General features: G+C 42.5%; 1 protein-coding gene across 2 annotated transcripts in view; it reads left to right on the forward strand.

Moving 5' to 3' along the window:
• Positions 1 to 13,267, forward strand: part of RCAN2 (regulator of calcineurin 2) — a 256,888-nt gene that overhangs the window by 161,457 nt on the left and 82,164 nt on the right. The window contains exon 1 of one of the 2 annotated variants that reach the window (XM_059938569.1): positions 3,429 to 3,651. The exons of the other annotated variant lie outside the window; for it this stretch is intronic. Within the exon in view, the coding sequence (XP_059794552.1) occupies positions 3,565 to 3,651 (87 nt within the window). The 5' untranslated portion in view covers positions 3,429 to 3,564. Of the gene's footprint in view, positions 1 to 3,428; positions 3,652 to 13,267 lie in introns of those variants that run through there. 2 annotated transcript variants of the gene reach the window in all.

The following is a 13,267-nucleotide window of genomic DNA, read 5'->3' on the forward strand; positions in this document are numbered from 1 at the left end:
AAGATGCCGGATAGTGATTGAGTCCGTGTGTGTGTGCATGTGCACACAGGGGTCCACGTATTTTATTTAGGTGATCAGGGAAGACTTCTCCAAGGAGATAACATGTGAGCTGAGAGCTGGATGGTGAAAAGGAGCCGGCCATGCGGAAATCTGGATATTTTTTGACAAAGGCAGTAGCAAGTGGGAAGGCCCTGAGATGAGAAAGAGCTTGGCGTTTTTTTTTGGGGGGGGGCGGAAATCCCAAGAAGACCAGTGAATCTGGGATGTGGAGAGGAAAGGGAGAAATGGTGAACTCAGGTGGGAGGGAGAACAGACAAGAGCTAGGGTTCATAGGACCTTGTAGGCATAGCCTGGGTGCTTATATACAGACCCCAAGTACCTCCCAGGCTGCCAGCCATCCCCCAGCTATCAAAAGTACAGTCTATCTAGAGAAATAGGGCACAATTTTAACAGGAAAGGCCCCTAGGGACTCTAATCTATAGGAAAGTGTTTTGTATAAGCAACTGAATAGTATAATATAGCCAATTTGTTGAACCAACCTATTAAAAATCCTATAATTTTATTTCAAAATCACTACATGCTCTCGATGCCTATGATTTCACCCTAAGTACACTATTTGCTCAATTTAAGATTTGATCCCCTATAGTATTACCCATCATACAGATTCCTCTATGCCAGGTAGTACTATTAAGTTATCAGTCATTTCATGCTAATAGAGATGAATTGAGAGCTGTGTCCTTGAAAAGATATTTTAAAAAAGGAAAGCATAAAGTTAGTGGACTCAAGAGTACGAGAAGGCATCTCCAGGGAAGAAACAAATCAACAAGGAGAAACTGAAGATGCATCAGGAAAAAACTACCTATTTTACAGTTTGGAGTGAGGCTCTACTTCCTGGATAGACTAATATCCTCCTGCCAAGATGTGTCAGAGCAAAGCTCTTTCTCTTGAAATAACGCATGTATACCCTCTATAGCTCTTTCCTAAACAGAAAGTGTGCAGTAATTCACAGAGCGCTTTAAGTGAACAGAGCAATGGTTAACCTTAAACTCTGTGAACCGTAGGAACTGTCATTAATACAGTGTAGCCCTTTCACGACGATGAGACCATTCTATCCCCGAGGCAGTTCACATGGCTGGGGTGAGCAGGTCAGTCACTCCCAACTTTGCATTCGGGGACTTTATATTGGTTGCTTAAAGTCAGCCATGATGAGGATATTTACACCAAAAGAATCGGCAAATGCTACACATCAGGCTTTTCTTTTCAGAGCTGATTGTTAAATATTTACCAGCACACTGATGCTGTGACCCTTAAAAAAATAAATTTGGGGATATACCACAGCATATGAAAAAATAGCCTTGTTTTTGTTTTGCCTCTTGAACCGATGTTAGTGATATTTAAATTTGTATTCATCTTCTTGTATACTTTACATTTCAGCTATATTTATGTATAGATAGACCCATTCACTTTCTCAAAAACCTTTGCCGAGCATTCCATGGTTGACCAGATAGACGCAAAGGGCCCCTCGAGGTTTTGTGTCACCTGGCTCTTTCTGCCTTGTTTATCCCTGGATCTGGACAAATTTAACCTTAAATGTGGCTCACCCCCCAAAAAAAACCCTATTCTTTCTTTGCTCTGGATGTTTCTAGTCTGCGGCCCCTGCCTTAGGGGCTCTCTTCACCCCTTCTCTGTCTGACAAAGTCTTACCCATGTTTCAAGGTCATGGCAGAAGTCATGTCCTGCTCCTTGAGGCTCATCTGCCCCAGCTCCCTTCAGCATCCATGCTCTTTCAACAGTGCTCCCACCAAGTGCCATCTGTCCCTCCTTTGCCACCATCACCATTGCCTTGTTTTATAGGTGTTTGTTTCCATGTCTTATCTCCTCCCCTGGATTTTAAGCTCCTTGAGGATAGTGAATTTTACTTATTCATCATTTTATCCTTTAGAGCAGCTGGTATAGAGCTTTGTACATAGTCATCACGCAGTAAGTGTTAGTTGAATTATCTGCAGACATGATTTCATATTCCCCACAGTGCCCTGGACAACACAGTAAGTGCTGTACACACACACACACACACACATACACACACACACACACACAGAGTTTCATCAGTCTAAATATTTCTATTTGTGGACTGATTTCATTTAACCTGGAAATGCCTTGTTGAAGGGGAACATTAGACTCACATGTAGCCCCAAATGAGGATCAACCACAAAACTTCTACCTTCAGTCTAAAATGTCACCTTTCTCATCTGCACGCAAAATTGGACCACCGTGTCCAGTCATGGGTTAGAAAGGTGCCAATCTGTTACAAATCATGATCTCTGATAGCCACTGAAGATGCACCTGCATTCCTACTGGGCATAGATCCTGCCAGAATGTAAGTTCTACTGGTATTTTTATAACCAATGATAAAATGAAAACGATTTGGATTTTTTTCCTTTGCTCACTTCTACTGTAAAAGAAGGCTGCCCCTGTTTGGTTTGTCCATTCATTAAACAATTATTGCCTTCTCATGCCAGACACTCGGCTAAAGTCTCAGGATATAAAGATGAATTATCCACGGCTCTGCCCTTCCTGGGGTTCACATTTAGGAAAAGAGACTGAAAAAGCCATCAGACATGTTCAAAGTCTCAGGCGAAATCAAGCCCCGAGGCTCTGATAATGACCCACATCAGTGCGTTTGCCCGCTAGATTCTGCCATCTGTCCCCGCGTGAGATGTTTGCTGTAACTCCTTTCCACTGCCCGCTTTTGGTTTGAATGACCTTGGAGACAGCCTGAAATCCCGAGCTTTTAGAGTTTCTGGTCTGCACATATGTGCTTCAAATAGAAATTCACGAACCTCTAATTACCTCCTCTTAGCGGGCTGCCTACATGACTGACGACCAGCTCTTTAGTCACTGCAAGAATGGATTTCTCTGCAGCCTGTGCCCGCCTGGGACGCATTAGGATGCCCAGAACATGTGTGGCCGCTCTGAGCGGGCACAGGGCAATTAACAGAAGCCACGCAATTTGCAAAATGCCTCAACTTCCTGCTCATTTCTGAGGCAGAAAATTGTCACACCTTAACCTCAGGAGGCTCATCAGCAGAATAATTCCCACCCCCACCCCAAAGAGAGCCTCTGGTGTCGGATTCTCCCCCCTCCCCACCCTTGCTTTTTGCAAACATAAGCACTCGGCTGGAACAACAGCTATGACTCAGTTCCTAGCGAACGCTGCCTGAATTGATTTAGTCTGAGTTCAGATTTAGCACATAATCATGTTCAATTTGCTCCACTGCACTGCCTAGAGATAAAAGGCTGGGGGAAAAAAAAAAATAGCTCCAGCTTGTGTCAGTCTTTGCGGTGATGTCATTGCCATCAGACAGCCAGCCGCTCTTACTCTGCCCTGCTGCCTGAGCCGCGGCGGGCTGTGTGCGTGCAGCGGAGTGGGCTCAGGTGCCCAGCTCGGCCATCCCCAGGGCAGGGCAGCGCCCGGCCGGCCCGGAGACATCCACCTGGAAGGCTCTTCCCAGCCCGCACGACTCGGAGGCTGCCTAGCTCTTTATTGTCAATTCCGGAGGGGGAATGCCAGCCCCTAGAATGGACTGTGATATTTCCACTCTGGTTGCCTGCATGGTGGACGTGGAGGTCTTTACCAATCAGGAGGTTAAGGTACGCACCTGCCATCTTCTGTTTCATTGTTGCTGTTGCTGAAGCTGCTTGGAGCCTTGTTAGCTTAAGGGAACAAGACTTTGGTTCATAGTTTTCAGCTCACGATCTGCGCTAGAAATGCATGTGGTGAGTGCCTGACTCTATTAATTAGAATAAGTTAGACGAGGGACTGGCGCACATTCATTTTAAACGTGATAAGCTTTGAAAAACCACTGTCTGTTTGTTCTTGCCTTTTCTATTAGGTGATCCCCAGTCATCCTTTGCACAGTAGACATGTTTTCATAGTCTCTGTGTCAGTAAGAATTTGCCGGTCCTTAATACTGAGAGGGGTTTTAAATCAATGATTCAATGAAGAAAGCACATATAATAAACATCGTACCCAGGACACCCTGATCGTGGGACGTTAACCCCTTGATGGGACGTCACTTACATAGGCCGTGATGTGGTCTGCACATTGAACAAAAGCTTTTCTACAGATGACAGTTTCAATCCCCAGCTCTCTGGAAGTCAGAGTTGGAGAGCAGCTGTCTAAATGTCCTTTGTCAGGCAAAAGAAGCAAGTCATTTTCCCTGAACAGTTGTCCATAAAGAAAGTTCAGGCATAAATAAATTTTGCGTAGTATTCTAGGGCGCTGGTCCTGGCTGACTGTCTGCAGCAATTGTTTGACTGTCATGGGTAATTGTCTCCTGATGACATACATTCTCTTTGCTTTTCCCCTTTGGTCTTATGTTCTGAAAAAGATGCCATGCTTGTGAAATGGGCATTTTGATTTCTTCTCTCATATTGAACATAAGAACTAGCAGAAGCTTCTTATTTAAACAGTTCACACACACGACAAAAAGGATAGTTGCTCATTGTGTGATGGGAGGAAGGAAAGGGGAATTGCACTGCATAATCATTTGTCACCTTCGCCTTAGTCTTTACTTAAAGGAAGACCCAGAGTTCTTTATTTTGGGGTGTGCAGATGACACCCTGGTGCTTCCCAGGTGGGAATTTATGTGTCCACTAGCATAACACATGGCTCTGTCATTCAAGATTGCAGTTTTGAACACCCTTTTGAAAGGAATTCAAGAATCTGTTTTGTTGTTTCTGCATATTTTAAATGTGTGGCCTGCGTTTACCAATTCTTAGGCCAGTGCTGTGAAGTGCCGACCACCTGTCATACTGAGGTTCCGAAAATTAGAAGGTAATGGTTTAGTGCTGCTTGTGGTCGTGTCCACGAATGGAAACATGCGTGTAGCGACTCACAGCCCCGCTGGCCGTACACGCTGTGTACACTCCAGAAGGGAGCAGCCCTCAAAGCCCCTCCAGTTCAAAACCAATTTAAATTCCGACGTGGGTAACTGAGTAGAGAGCCATCTCCCAGCACCTGCTGGAACAGAATTATGCGTACATAAAGTAACACTTTACGATTCCCTTCTCTTCTGAACCGTTCCCTTTTAATTACATGCTGGACCTGTGAACATCATAAAATAAATAATCTAGAGTTTTTTGGTCCAAGAAATGACGGTGAGAAAATATTGATTAGGGATCTGTAGTCTGCCAGGCATTGTGCTCTTACAGGAAGGAGTTTAAAATATGCTTAGATGACGTAGGTATTTGTCATATAGACATACAAAGAACCACTTACCCAATATTTCTCTTTTTTTAATCATTGCTCTTTTTTTACTTATTTTCTATTGAAGTATAGTTGATTTACAATGTTTCAGGTGTATGGCAAAGTGATTCAGTTATATGTGCGTGTATATATATATATATATATTCATTTTTTCATTATAGTTTATTACAAGATACTGTATATAATACTCTGTGCTATACAATAGTTCCTTGCTATTTATATTTTATATATAAGAGTGCATATCTGTTCATCCCAAATCCCTACTTTATCCCTCACTCTCCCTTTCCCCTTTGGTAACCATAAGTTTGTTTTCTATGTCTGTTGAGTCTATTTCTGCTTTGTAAATAAGTTCATTTGTATCATTTTTTAAGATTCTACATATATGTGATATCATATGATATTTGTCTTTCTCTGTCTGACTTACTTCACTTAGTATGGTAATCTTTAGGCCCATCCATGTTGTTGCAAACATGCCCAATATTTCTTAAAGACAGCCTATTTTGTGGAATTCAGGGGACACAAAATTCTTAGAGCTGGTTGTACTTGAGTGGTTGGGATGGTGTCATGGAGCAGGTGGTACTTGAACTTGAAGATGGGTAGATTTTGATACAGGAAGAGGGAGGGCACGGGGACAGGCAGGCATTCCATTTTGCAGTCAGGTGAGTCAGTGCATTTGACTGCAGTAGGATCTCTGTGAGAGACTGGAGGGGGGCGCAGAGGGGAGTCAGGGCCAGATTATAAAGCCTCTCACCCTGTTCATCAGAAATGTATGGGGTTTTCTGGGAAGACTCCCACCAGAAAGATGCATTACATGTCCTTCCTGCTAAATAGCTTCGAATCACAGTTGATTTGTTTCTTTGAAACAAGTTACTTAATCATTCTGTGCCTTAGTTTTCTCATCTGTAACATGGGGATAATAGTAGTTCCTACCTTGTTGGCTTGGTAGGAGGATTAAAGAAAATTATACATATAAGACAATTAATGCAGCGCCTGACATATTTCGTGTTCAATAAATGTTAGCTGTCACCATTATCGTCATGGTCATCTTTTTAGACGTTCTCTAAAGGTGATAGGTTACTTTCCCCAATTTACTGGAATGTCCTATCTCCAACTGACTTTACAATGGCAGTCCAGGACATAGAAAGTGTTTCCACTACCATCCCCCACCGCCCCCCCTGCACACACACAGCCCAGCAACTTAGAAAACACCGCCCTTCCTTTCAGACATTTAATCATTTAGCGTAAATCAGTGACGTTATTATCAAGCACAATTAAGGCAGGCCAAAGAGGTCTGTTGAGAAAACCTATATGTTCCTTGTTCAAAAGTGAGCATGGCTTAGTGTCATGAAGAGACGTTCAGATGTCAAATTCTGGCACCAAAGTTTCTCCAAAGGTAAACGTCATTAATCACCTATTTCAGATCCATAGTGGAGCCAGGAGTTCCTTTCTTCCAAGTTCAATATTTCCTGTCAGAGAAAAGGAAGGCACCGGTTGGGGGTCTGTTTCACCTGCCTGCATCCAGCTTGCTTGATCTCAGGCTCTTTTTTGCTTTTTACAGTCTCTCCCTTTCTACCTGGAGCCCCATTGGGAAGCAACCACACCAGGGTTATGCAACCAGCAGATTTTCTTAGCAAATACAGTGGTTAATTTGAAGGGGGTGGAGAAAATGCAAATCTAGTGACTTATAGCAATTTAGAAAACCTTATCCTCCATGGAGGATCTCAGCTGGTTGCTTTGGGGGCCCTTCAGGCTCCAAGTTCCTAAATTTTGCCAAAGCTGCTAGAGCAGTGATACCAAATAGAAGAGGAAATCAGGCAAATGCATCCCCATATTTGTCTTTCTCCGGAAACTCCATTGGTAGTGTTGTGAACTTAGCTGTCTGTTTGATGGCAAAGGATGCTTAGAAAGATAAAGAAATTTGAAGCCCTTAATAGAAGGAAAATGACATGGTGAACTGTAGAGTTTGTGTGCGCACGCGCACGTGCGTGTGTGTATGTGAACATGGGCAGAGTTGATTTTCTCCAGTGTTCTTCTCATATTCTGAAAATAGTCTCCCCCGCCCCTCAACAAGAGCCAGACGCTTGAGGAAATGAAAGAGATCCAAAGATGGGTAATAAAATTTGTGTTTTACTTTAGTCCAGTTGTTCTTAAACCTGATAACACATTGGTGTCCCCTGGAGAGCTCTTAAAATATTGACGATGCTCAGGCCCCACGCCCAGAACTTCTAACTTGGCTGGTCTGAGTGGAGCTGGGCATAGACGATTATATAAAGTCAGAGTCTTGTCTCTTCTAGACACAGGTAGGTACGGGTGAAGTCAGTCCAGAATTATCTAGAATAACCTCTTTTTAAACACTTTGATCCATTCCCCCGAATGAAGCCTTGATGGATGCAGTTTCAGAAGCAATGTCTCTAAGCTATCAGAAATGTTGAGGCTCACCCAACACTCTTGGCCCAGTTCACCACCCCTGCCATCCCTCTACCCGGTTCCGAGCTGGTGGTAAACACCCTCGTCCACTGCTGGCTGTAGCCTATAGCAGAATGTCCCCCCTTCTCCCGGGCACATCCGAGCCTGGGGCTGCGCCTTCTCTGCAGTGGGAGCTCCCCACACAGAAAAGGGGTGGATGCCTCCTCTCTGGGCTGGAGAGCTCCTGATTCACATCCCAGGGATCCAGTCCTGTCTCCATGGTCATCCACACAGGAGACAGGAAGCTCATAAAGCTTCTTCCTACTCCTCAGGACAGGCAGGAAACATGGCAAGTCTTATAAGAAGATCAGAAATGTCAAAGACCCTGGGAGCTGGAGATTTAGATGCAAACTATTACACTTAGAGTGGATAGACAACAAGGTCCTACTGTATAGCACAGGGAACTGTATCCAATCTCCTGAGATAAACCATAATGGAGAAGAATACAAAAAAAGAATGTATATATATATATATATATATATGTATGTATAACTGAGTCACTTTGCTGTACAGCAGAGATTGACACAACACTGTAAATCAGCTATACTTCAATAAAAAAACAAAAACAAGAACATTTGTGAGGTGCTCTTAACTCCTAACCAGATGATGCTCTAAGCACCGGGAGATAGACCAGACAGACATCCCTGCCCTCACGCAGTGCATGTTTTAACACAGGAGGCGGACAATGAACTAGTAAACAAATAAACGTATACTGTAATTTCAGGCCGTGATAAGGGTTTTGAATGAAAGATGAAGCAGAGTGAGGGGGTGAATTGCTGGAGGAGAGGTTGCATTGGGGGCCCTTTAGGCTCCTATTTCCTAAATATTGCCAAGACTGCCAGATCAATAGTCCCCAGAAGAGGAGGAAATCAGGCAAATGGCGTTCCTCTGTATTTGTCTCTTTCCAGAAATTCCGTTGGCCACTTTTGAATGGATGGCCAGTAGAAGCATTTCTGGCGAGGCGACAGTTTTTGAAACGTCACTGTTCCAGTGTCATTCAGGGATCTGAAGTGAGTGAAAGGACCATGTATGGATCTGAGGGAAAAGCATTCCAGTAGAGGGAACAGTAGAGGCAAAGAGAGGCCATCTTATCTGATGTGTTCTTTCTCAGCCCCGCCATTTAACCCAGTGGTCCCCAGCCTTTTTGGCACCAGGGGCGGGTTTCGTGGATGACAATTTTTCCACGGACGGGAGTGAGGGGATGGTTTCGGATGATTCAAGTGCATTACATTTATTGTGCACTTTATTTTTATTATTATTACATTGTCATATATAATGAAATAATTATACAGCTCACCATAATGCAGAGTCAGTGGGAACCCTGAGCTTCTTTTCACTTGGCACTCACTGATAAGGTTCTGATGAGTCTGCAAGCACTTGATTTATTGTGGTCTCTGTGCAGTCAGACCTCTCTGCTAATGATAATCTGTATTTGCAGCCGCTCCCCAGCGCTAGCATCATGGCCTCAGCTCCACCTCAGATCATCAGGCATTAGATTCTCATAAGGAGCACACAACCTAGATCCCTCACATGCGCATTTCACAGTAGGGTTTGCGCCCCTATGAGAATCTAATGCCACTGCTGATCTGAGAGGAGGCGGAGCTCAGGTGGTAACACAAGTGATGGGGAGCGGCTGTAAATACAGATGAAGCTTCGCTCGCTCTCCCGCCGCTCACCTCCTGCTGTACAGCCTGGTTCCTAACAAGACACGGACCAGTACTGGTCCATGGCCCGGGGGTTGGGGACCCCTGATTTAACCCATTTCCATCATTTGTTCATTCAGGGACCTACTGAGGCTGCCAAGATCTTATGCCATAATTTTTATTTTTTTAACGCTGCTCCTTTTTAGAAATTGTGCTTAAGCTAATTCCCTCATGTTATGTTTTAAGCCTGGTGGTTCTCTTGGAGGAAGGGGAAATATAAGCAGAAATTTGTTCTCAGCATGATAATTTTTCATACGCTTGAAATCTTAGGAGCGCTGTAGGACTTTTCTTTCCCTTCTAAAAGTCTAGGGCCTTTGCAAGGTGACTCATAAGTCCTACTTTCTCTCCTCTGCTTTTGAGAATTTCCCAATATCCTCCCAATCCATGCAATCTTGGGCAAGTCTCTTAACCTTTCTGGACGCGTGGTGATTATGCTGAGAAAAATGCCAGTGCTTTGTGTATTTTGTTTTCCTTTTTCACACAAAAGTGTGATGTGACTGACTCATAGTCTGTGTCATGCTGTTGCGTGAGTTTTAAAAAAAAAAAACAAACCCAGCACATCTTGGCCATTTAGTACAAAGAAATCTCTTTGGCATTTGAACCACTGGAAATTTCATGATTTGTTTTGTTTGGCGGGATTCGTAGGAGGAGAAGGATGGGGCAGAGTTGGTGTGATACACTTTGCCCTTTGCTTTGGGGAGAGACAGATGACACAAATGAAGATGTGGGTATTGGGTATCGGGATTGATCTGGAAGAGAAACTTGTGGGTATTTGTTAGGAGAGCTTGTCAAGCTTCGTGCCTATTTCTTATGCTTTTTGAAAATGCAGTGCTGGGCAGAGGATCTGGCTGCAATCATGACTTTTTGGTTCTGTAGAACTCTAAAGGTCTTTCAGAATCTTCAGAAACCATTGTGTTCACTCAGTAACTTATAAGAATTTGAGTTGTATATGATTTCATTCTCAAACACTGAAACCCTCTGGAGATATTCATGGCAACTTTTAGGAACCAAAATGTTAAGTTAACAGAAACTCTTATTCTCTGTTCAATGACTGGAATTTTAAGTAATATTTGTTACATGTCTCCAGACCACTTTTAGTTTCTGAAAACCAAAAGGGAATGTGTGGGGAGGATGGGGAAGGGGGATGGGGTGGCCTGACCATAACAGATTCTAATCCTCCAGCACAACAAAAACGTGTTCTTCCTCTGCTAATGAAATGGACTAGAATTGAAGCCATTTTGGAAACAAATGAATTAATACAAAACTGAATGTTAGACATTAACCCTAAAAAATACTTTAAGAAACTTAACATTCTTAAAAGTGCCCTGTTGAATATTATCTTGCCTCTGAAGAAAGTAGCAAACACCTTTCACAGACTGGGAAGAAGGGATTTTCTGCAAGTGACAGATGCTCCCTGAGAAGGTTAACAGGCAGATTTCTCAGCCACCTGTCACATTAGGGAAAGACAAGGTACAGTATTCAACTAATGACATTGTAAAGCAGGAAAGCCAACTGAAAAGTTGCTTCTCTGTTTAGAGTCTTTTAACTGTTGGAAAGTAATTCAAACATTGACAGTTGCTACCTCTAACCTGAATGTCAGATTTATGCAAAACAGTAACAACAAAACAGTATCTTCATTAACATCATTCTCCTAAAGAAACCGATTTTAATGTAAAACTCAGAGAGTCCCATTTGCATCCTTAGTGATTCTGAGTACAACTATCAATAATTTATAAGAGCCTGTTTTAGTACTTTCTGATGAAGCTTAAAATTGGCAAATAGAAAGGAAAATGATACCTGAAACATTTATTATCACTGGGTATATTTAGGTTGTAAGCTTAAATGGCATCACAGCTTTGTGGTGAAGAACCCAGCTTTCCAGGGAGGTCATCAACCCTCCAGCCCATTCCTGGCCTAGAATTTCTTAAAGTAAGGGGACAGTATCTTTACGTAAAGGGAATGTATCTCTTCCAAGCTCTAAATCTAAGCTGATTCCAAAAGATTAGTCAAAAGAACATTGAGAGATTATTTAATGAGGTCTTCAAGCAGGTAAAAAGAAGTTGTGAACTCTTCACTCTATCTAGAATGGATCATTTATCTTAAAACTGTTTGAGAATAAAATATCCACCAACTTAGACCTTCCCTAGAAAATACTCACTCAATGTGCCTTTGTATTCCTCTTTGGGGTAAATGTATCCGGGGGAAAAATAAACACAGGCACACACACACACATGAAAATGTATGTATATACTATATATAAATATATTTTTTCTTCCACAACCCTGGAAGGTTTCTTTCTGTTCTGCTCCGGCCCTATCTAACCAGCTATTGGAAACTGTGGGCTCTTAACCATGTCAAGAGATGAAGAGCCCAGCGAAGGCTCCTGGCAAAAAGTTGAACAGAAGTCTAAACAATTGCTAAACAGTTTCTCCAGGGTGGGGTGGAGGTGGCAGGGGGACACGAAGAAATTCATGGCCTTTTCTTTTTATTGTTATATGCCAAGGAAATGTTTACATCTTTACAGTCCAGTAGCACAGTTACTCTCCAGAATCTAATATACCAGCTCTGAACTATGAATTTTTTTTAAAAGGTTTTCAAAACTATCTTGACCCTTCGGCTTCCAGAAAGATAACTTTAACAAATTTATCCTTCTTTGTTATATTAGACCTCAGACCAGCTTTCGTTCCCCGCCCCACCTTCACCCAAATAACATCTTCACTAATATTCTACTTGTCCCAACAATCAGATTGTTTGCTACTTAGTTGTGAGATTTATTTCCTGCATCTCTGATGGGTCTAAAGGAATATGCAAGCAGTGTTTATGCTGTGCCCCAAAGATTTGATTGGGGGGGAGGGGGATTTACTAAGTTGAGCATTAAACCATCTCACGTGATGGCAAATGTAACCCCCCAGAGATAGTCATTTTCATGGATCGATATTTTATGTTATCAAGATGGACAATTTAAAAAATTCTAACAACCCTTCTTCTTCACTAAATACTTCTGAGTACATGGCACACACCAGGGTGCTCCTTGTCATCCCCATAATAGCCCGGGGCATCTATTTTTCTACCCTGTTTTAAACAGGTTCCTGATCAGAGAAGTTAAATTTTTGCACAAGATCACACAGCTATTAATTGGCAGCACTGGGACTTGAACTGTGGTTTGCTTCACTCTTTCCCCTACTGAAATATCCCTAAGGATTACCAAGCCATTAATCGATTATTGGGGGGGAAAGAAAAGATATATATTCCAGAGGATAAGACATTGAACTCATATGTAGTATTTCCTCTAGTGTTCAAAACCCTGTTTTTGTCTTCTATTACTTATCAGGTTAGGGAGTACTACTTTTACATAAATCAGTAGTGGAGATCATTTTACTTTTCTCAGTAAATCTAACATGATGACAGCTCTAGGCATAACATCTGTTTTGGATTTCATCTGAAAATTTGTTTCAAAATCTAACAATGCCATCTCGTTGGGGAGAAAAAAAAGTGCTGGAAAACCCAGGAGCTCACCAATAGACGGAAAATAACTGGTACGGCAGCTCCGCCACCTCTTTCTGCATGTCGGAGAACATTTTCCAGGACGGGGTGAAGGGTGATCTCTGAAGAATTGTAGAACAGCAGTGTTGAAAGTTTTAATTGCAATAATAATATTTTACTTTCGGACAGGGCTTTCCAAATTATACAAAACTCAGCTTTCTCGCTGGAGATCTCCAAGGTTAAACAAGACCGCACAGTTCCTCAGGGGAAGCTTGGACTGAGATTTGTTCACAACACTGCGCAAGATCTCTTGGTGTATTATTATAGCCTGCGTCAATAGTACATC

The sequence above is a fragment of the Balaenoptera ricei genome, chromosome 11 (genome assembly GCF_028023285.1).
Source record: "Balaenoptera ricei isolate mBalRic1 chromosome 11, mBalRic1.hap2, whole genome shotgun sequence".
NCBI lineage: Eukaryota > Metazoa > Chordata > Mammalia > Artiodactyla > Balaenopteridae > Balaenoptera > Balaenoptera ricei.